Consider the following 8,153-nt stretch of genomic DNA (forward strand, 5'->3'; position numbering starts at 1 on the left):
AACTATAAGCTTAGAATCACTGCAGACACCGAAGGTGCTTGACTTTCGATCCGAGAGCGCTTCGGACCTAGGATTAGTGCCTCATATTCTGCTTCGTTGTTTGTGACTTTGAATTCACACCGTACGACTTGGACTATGAGGTCTCCCCGGGGTGATTTGAGGACCGCTCTACTCCCGCTCCTTTGGCATTGGAGGCTCCGTCCACATGTAGCTCCCATACTTGCTCTCCTTTGTCTTCTTCCGTTTCGGGATATCCCGTTCGGCCCGGTCCGAGGCCGGATTTGGCAGTCGGACACAAAGTCCGACAGAGCCCGAGACTTTATGGTCAGACGGGGTTCAAACTTCAAATCGTACCCGCTCAAATGCACGGACCATTTAGCCATTCTTCCCGACAATTCTGGTTTTCTCATGATAGTTTTAAGAGGGTAATTAATTATCACAAAGAATAGTATGAGACTCGAAGTAGGGACGCAGTTTATAGGATGCGATAACTAGTGCAAGGACAAGTTTTTCTAGCGATGTGTACTGGTCTCCGCCGAAGCGAGACTTACCGATGTAGTATACCGGATGATGTGATCCTTCCCGCTCTCGTACTAGCACCGCACCGATCGCTTTGGGATCGATGATACGGAAAAGTGGTTCTCCCGCTCTGGTTTTGACGGAGAGGTGGGGTCTTTGAGATAACGCTTCGCCTCCCGAAATGCTTTCTCGTGGTCGTCCGTCCACTCAAATCTTTGGCTTTTTCTCGAGTATATCATAGAATAGCCCGCATCATCCGTCCGAGGATCCGGATATGAATCTGTTTAAGGCTCGCCACTATTCCGATCGGTATTTGGACATCTTTTGGTTTCTGCGGTGATTCCAGTGCACTTGCTCTTATTTGCTCTCTTTGGCCTTTATTCCCCTCTCGGGTAACCATTTACCCTAGGAACTTTCCACCGGATACTCCGAAGGTGCACTTCGTAGGATTCAGCTTCATTTGGTATTTCCTGAGGGTATTGAAAGTTTCTGCCAGGTGCTGGTGGTGCTGTGAAGCCTGCTTCGATTTGACGACCATATCGTCTATATATACTTCCATAGTTTGGCCTATTTGTTCTTTAAACATCATGTTTACCAAATTCTCGATAGGTAGATCCTGCATTTTTCAGTCCAAAAGGAATGACATTATAACAATAGATACCTCTCTCGGATCTGAACGCTGTCTTTTCCTGGTCACTAGGGTGCATCTTTATCTGGTTATATCCGCTCCAGGCATCCAGGAATGTCAGCATCTCGTGGCCCGTAGTAGCATCTACCATGGTGTCTATGTGTGGTAGAGGGAATGGATCCTTTGGGCAAGCTTTGTTTAAATCCGTGAAATCGACACAGACCCTCCACTTGCCATTCTTCTTTGGGACCACTACCACATTAGACAACCACTCTGGGTATTTTACTTCACGAATCTTTCCCCGCAAAGCGGGTTATCTACTTCTTGATTTATGACCTGGTTTCTTTCAGAAGCAAATTTTCTTCTTTTCTGCTGCACAGGTTTATAGCTTGGATCCACACTTAGCTTGTGAGTTATCACACTTGGGTCTATCCCTATCATATCATCATGTGACCAAGAAAAGCAATCTATGTTAGTTCTCAACAACCGAACGAGTTCTTCACCAATCTTACCTCTACACTCAGATCCAATGAGAAGAGTTCATTCTGGGTGCAGCGAGTCCAGGATGACTTCGTCTAGTTCTGCCTACTGAGGCTCAATGTACTCGTCCTGGATGCGCTGGCTCTGTAATTGCTATGCGGGCGAACCTGTTGTCGGCTTCAGAGCCACCTTGTAGCAATCCTTAGCTTCTTCCTGATCCCCACGTATTTCTTGCACCCCCCAAGGTGTTGGAAACTTCAGGCATTGGTGGTACGTTGAGGGAATTGCTTTCATCTCGTGGATCCAGGGCCTGCCAAGGATTACATTGTAAGTAGAGGGCCCATCAATAACCAGATACATTACCTGTTTGTTTAGACCCCCGGCGTAGGTTGGGATGATGATTTCTCCTAGGGAGTGCTTTGTTTCGCCGCTGAAACCAACCAAGGGAATTGCCTTCTTTGCTAGATCTTTCTCGGTAAATCCCATTCCTTTGAGTGTTTCCATCATGATCAAGTTGACGGAGCTTCCGGTATCCACCAGGATCTTTTTCACATTGGAATTTCCTATGGGAAGCGTGATGATTAGAGCATCGTGGTGCTGTTTAGGAGTAGATCCTGCGTCTGTTTCGTCGAAGGTGACTAACGACAGATTCTGGTGGTTAACCCTGCAGGAGCTCTCTGGTCTGTCTCCCTTAGTCCTGGTTGCATGCCTCTTAGCTGCTGAGTAGGTCAGCCCACACAGCTCCGATCCACCTGTAATAACATTCACTGTTCTAGAGCAATGAGGAGGAGGAGAGGGCAGAACCTGATCCGATGAATTTACTCTGGTTGTGTTTCTGGGTAGGAGATGATCCAGGTTTCCTTGGTCATAGTGAAATTTGACTTCCTTTCTGAGGGAGTGGCATTCATCGGTGTTGTGAGTGTTGCTGCTGTGGAACTCACACTTTTTGCCCGTGTCTCTCGCTGGGGGGTTTCCTTACGGAAGTTTCGGCCATCTGACTCTGCGTCCCAGCTCCTTCAAGGCTTTGAATAGTCCTGCAAGATTGGTAGTGAAACCATACTCACTTACTTTCGGAGGCGGATCGCGGACTTTCCTTGAGAATTTCCGAAACTTTATTCACGCTCTGTTTGTAGGGTTTGGATCTTTTGCTCTTCTTCTCTCTGGAGCCTTTTCGGATACTGGTCTGAATCATAAGTGCTTCTTACAGGTGCGAGTCTTCTTCCGACCTCATGACAAAGAATCGCGTTCGATTGCACTTCCTCAAAGGTAGTGCATGGATGCATGGTTAGTTCCTTGTATAACTGTGAATCCTGGTGCAGCCCTCGGCGGAAGGCTTGTATAGCGGTTGCTATGTCACACCTCGGAATTGACACCTTCTCTTTGTTGAACCGGTTCAAGTAATCGCGGGTAGATTCCTCAAACCCTTGCACTATCCGGTAAAGGTCACTGGTCTGCTTCTCCGGCTTTCTGCTGCTGGCGAACTGCTGGTTGAAGGCATTGACTAGGTCGGCGAAGCTGGATATGCTTTTGTTGGGTAGACCGACGAACCACTGCAGGTCGCTTCCCGACAAATTGACCAAACCCTTGCACATACAAGCTTCCTTTAGAGATCCAGTTGCGGTTATCACCATCATTTTCTGCTTGTAGTGGTTGATATGGTCAAGTGGATCCGTGGTTCCGTCGTAGAGTGTCATAGCTGGCGGCACACATCCTTTAGGAACACCGATTAGAGCTATATCATCCACGAAAGGTGAGTCTGCGTAGCTATCTTTGGCTGCTTTCTCCAGCGGACGGGCTACGCCTGGTATCCTATACATTAGCTCCCTCAGCTCCTGGTATTGCTTTGCTCCAGGCGAGTTACCCGCTCCCGCAAGAGGGTTAGAAAGCAAAGGGAAGGAACCAAAGGGTGTACCTCCTAGCCAGGGTGCTCCGAAAGTTGTCCTGGTCTTTGGGTGACCGTTCTTGGTGTTGCACTGATTATGGATCCAGGCTGCCATCCTGGTGTTTGCTGTAATCCTCCGATCCAGGCTCCACTGGTGAACTGGTTGCAGGATGGAATTGCTGTATTGGGGACAGGTCCAGATGGCCATCCTGGTGTCTGGTGTGCGGGGGTACCTGAAAAGGGTGGAAGGTCAGATCCAGAAGGGGTGCTAAACAAAGCGTTACCTGTTGTCTGCTGCAGATTGGGTGGATTATCGAATGACAGACATCCCAATCCTCTTGGCTCGATTGGTTCGCTGGGTGCTACCCCTGCAAGATCCAGCCTGGTAACTAGTTCTGACGGGATTGGTCGACCCGATCCTCCACTGCTGGTTCTGGCTGGAGCCTCTGGTGCTGATGCTGGTTTGGACTGGACTGCTGTCACGATTTGAGCCACCAGGTTCTGGTTGTCCTTCCTCAGATCCTCAACGGCCCGACGCAGAGTGTCCATCCCCTGAATCATCACCTGCATCGGATCGAGTGCTGGAGATCCTCTGCTTCGGAGAGCTTCTGCGCCTGAGCTTTCCTGGGTCGGGCTTACGGATACTTTCGCCTCCTCTGCTGGGGCTGCTTTCCCTGCCGGATTTGGGATCGACCGGGTGCACTGTTGCCTTTGGAATCTGCGGTGGTTTCTGAGGCTGGGGCATGGCTCTGGTCGACATGCTGACGGGGATCGCCTGGCTGGATGCCGGGATGCACGACCGGTTCTCGGAGATGCGATAATTCTGCTCCAGAAAGACAAGGCCGGCATGCTCTGCTCGCCGGAAGGGTTCTTCTTCCGTTCCAGACATGGTCACGGCTGGTTCGATCTTGCGAGTATTGGCTATAGAAAATGATCACTATGCCACACGGTGGGCGCCAAACTGTTTTGGTAAAAATTTACCGGTTACGAATTAATTATCTGAGTGATAGTGATTAATCTAATGCCAATTACGGTTTGGATGCAATAATGACAACGAGCGAAGAAAAGACGAAATGAAAGAAAATGACACGGAGGATTTTTGGTGACGCGGAAAACCCGGTGTGGGAACAACCGCGGGGGGAGTCGGAATCCCACCAACTTTGCACTATAATCGAGGTTGAATACGCAAGTAAGGAAATACAACGATTATTTTTGCTAATGAATTATTGCCAAGTGTAGACGGGAATTTCGAGAAGTGTTGTATTATATTTTGCTCAAGTTCCGATGCCTTTGTGTGGTGCCCTTCTCTGGTTTATATAGCTGCGCACATCAGACCCAGAGCCAGAAAACCTCCATCCTATTTATGCTCCTATATCTTTGGTCAACCCATGAAAATAGGAAGTTGTTGATTGACTTGGTTGACAATCCCTTTGTTGTACGTGTATTATATTTCCCTTCAATGTGTGTTTGTTCACCTTTTATTCCACGGCTCTCCTCTTGCCACGTCAACAATCCCTTATTTTTATCCTCTTCCAATCGCTGCCTGCCACGTTGTCCTTGATTGTCTCCCTTTTTTCCAGTAAAACAATGCCACGTTGCGTATGATAAAATTCATTTTTTATCCCTAACAGGCCTCCTTCTTTAGGATTTCGGAACGCCTTTCCGAAAACACCGTCTTCATGAAAACTCCGTCTTTAGATACTTCATCTAATTACTAATAATTAAATTACATAACAATACCCTATTATACAATTCGTAATAAAATTAAAATAAAAACTATTAATTAATTACAAATTAGGCGATACGAAATCGCAATTAATTACAAAACAAATCGATATTCCCTTACATTACGGGAAATACCAATTTCTACCTATGGCCATATTAGGAAAAAAATTACATAATTATAATGCTAAAACGAAATATTCATCTAAATGAATAAGAAAAATGCATTATATAAATTATGACATGCCAAATCATCTTACTTACCAACAACGATCAATTGAGCTTGCTTTGACGAGATTTTTACCAATAAAAATTCATAATCAATTCATAAAACAATTTTAAGATATGCTAATGATATTAATCTGGTATAATATCAAAATAATCATTCTCAACAATTATCTTGAAGTTATATGGGATATTAAGCATAAATTATTACAAAAAGACATAATAATTCACAATTATTATGGAAAAATTCCATTTAATTATAAAATTAATGGAAAAATAAGTTTTAAAATTTTTTACATTCTGGTCATTCACCAAAATGACATGCATGTGAAAATTTTTGATTTTAAAATTTATTTAAAATGATTTCACAATTTAATCGCTAAAGCGACAATTTTTACGATTTAATTCTAAATCAAACCATAAAAACTGAAATGACTTAAAATAAAATTTTGTACATTTTTGAACAAATTCCAGGAACTAAAAATTCAAAAGTTTCGAGAACTAAAATAAAATCAATATTTATTTTCAAAATAACCATTATTTACCAATTTTTATCAAATAAAAATCAATAAACTACCTACATTAATCACATTAATTTAAAGTTTCTAATTTTCACATAAATAGAACATGCATGTGGTTATTTCTAAATAAATATGCATAAAATTAGCATGCAATCAATTTTAATTAACTCTTAATTAATTTTAATGCATTTTTACTCAATTTTATGTCATTTTAAGTTATAAAAAGTGGAAAAATTTAACAAAAATCAAATTTTCGTCCCATATCATCCTAAGACCAGATTATTTACATACAAGACCATATTATGTAATAAAACTAATTTTAGTAACATAATATCAATTTTATTAATTTATCTCAAAAATTACTAAAATCGTCTTAAGACAACATGCATGTATTTAACAATGCTCTGATACCACTTGTTAGTTATTTAGACCATATTAATACTCAACTTATGATATTAAAATTATAAATTAGTTTAAAATGGTCTAAATCTACATGCATGCAAATAAAAGTATAAAAGATGGTATTAATCCATCTTAAGACAAGAAAATCCTTACATTGTATAAGGTAAGTTTTGGGCACAACTCAAGGACTCCTTCCTTGATGTTGTTCTTGAGCTATGAAAATGGATGATCCTCCAAGACAACTAACCACCAAAAACATGGTCTCCTAAGGATACACCCAAGAATCAACCAAAAATCTACTAAATTACTAACTAGGTAAATTTAGTAATAAACCTTGTTTATAATATATTTGATGTACTAATAAATATTATTACTATGATAATATTATTAGTTGATAATTATATGTGTTTTAGATGAATAAGATAAAGAAAATAAGAAGGAAAATTGGTCTTCTAAAAGGGATGAAGCAACCGGTTTTTAGAGTTAGAAATGGACCAATTTTACTTCAAATTTTTCCAACCTAAGAATGAGGCGAATAGTGGGGTATTTATAGCAAAATATTGGGAACAATCCTTAGTGGAAAATCCACTACAAAGGACACTTGTATGTCCTCAAAAAACCGGTCCATATGGACTAATTTTGATCCATTTCGGTTTTCGACATTTACTCCACAAATGCTTATAAGTCTTATATTTAATTATCTTACATAATTAAATATTAATTTAATTATTTAACACTTAAATAATATAAATTAACTACCAATAATTACTTAACTATTAAGTAATCATAAGACCATTGTATTAACATACAATATGTCAATAATAACCCATTTAGCTAATTTTACAACCTCTTGTAAAATTTAATAGCTAATTGATTCTACCTCAAAACATATACACATATCATATAAAATTAGTTAATTAACAATTAATTAATAAATTCTAATCATTTATTATTTAAATATCACATAATTAAATAATAAATCTCCTTGTCCCGAGTTCGTAACCCGTCATCAAATAATACATTTACGTGACTAATTAAAAGTCAAATAATACAAGGAATTAATTATCTCGTATCTCATACAAATAATTAATTTATTCTATTTAGGCGTCATCCTATAGGTGTGACCTAAGGGATCAGCTGATCACCGCCGTCACACGATAGTAATGTCAAACTCTAGTCAGCCAATCATTAACGATTAACGATGACCAGCTGATTAATAAAAAAGATAAATCCCTGATATTCCTTTTACGAGATTTAATATGTTAAACGCACTCATTGTGGAGGACACTACTCCAACACCATATTCACATAAATTACCTAAAACCCCCAAATCACCCAAATAGGGTTTAACCAACCTTAACAAAACATTATAAAATTTATATAAAAAGCTTACCCTCGACATAAGGATCACAACGGTGTAAAGAACAATGCAATCCGACACTCCTAGCCTTGGGATTTGTTAACAATGCGTTGACAATCAAGCTACGTAACACCTCTTCTTCTCAATTAGGTTTTAGAATAGTTAAAAGAGATTAAGAAAAGTGAAGGACATCCTTTTATACTAATCTCGCATCATTAACAAAACCCGTCAAAATCAGCCCATATAACTCACTTACTCGATCGAGTAAGTCACTTACTCGATCGAGTGACCCTTACTCGATCGAGTGCCAAGCTTACTCGATCGAGTACCCTACAAGCAGACTACTGTTTTGCGTAAAAAGCTACTTACTCGACAGAGTAAGCCCCGCTCGATAGAGTACCCTAAGACACATAA

The 8,153-nt window shown here is 40.8% G+C and overlaps 1 protein-coding gene across 1 annotated transcript; it reads right to left on the reverse strand.

Moving 5' to 3' along the window:
• Positions 1-919: 919 nt before the first annotated feature.
• LOC141630160 (uncharacterized) lies at positions 920-3,219 on the reverse strand. The gene is made up of 4 exons (XM_074443026.1): positions 2,807-3,219; positions 2,569-2,661; positions 1,817-2,462; positions 920-1,135 (listed from the first exon to the last, which is right to left on the reverse strand). The coding sequence occupies exons 1-4, from the start codon at positions 3,217-3,219 to the stop codon at positions 920-922; spliced, it is 1,368 nt and encodes a 455-aa protein (XP_074299127.1).
• Between the last annotated feature and the right edge of the window lie 4,934 nt (positions 3,220-8,153).

Source organism: Silene latifolia, chromosome Y, assembly GCF_048544455.1.
Source record: "Silene latifolia isolate original U9 population chromosome Y, ASM4854445v1, whole genome shotgun sequence".
Classification (NCBI taxonomy): Eukaryota; Viridiplantae; Streptophyta; class Magnoliopsida; order Caryophyllales; family Caryophyllaceae; genus Silene; species Silene latifolia.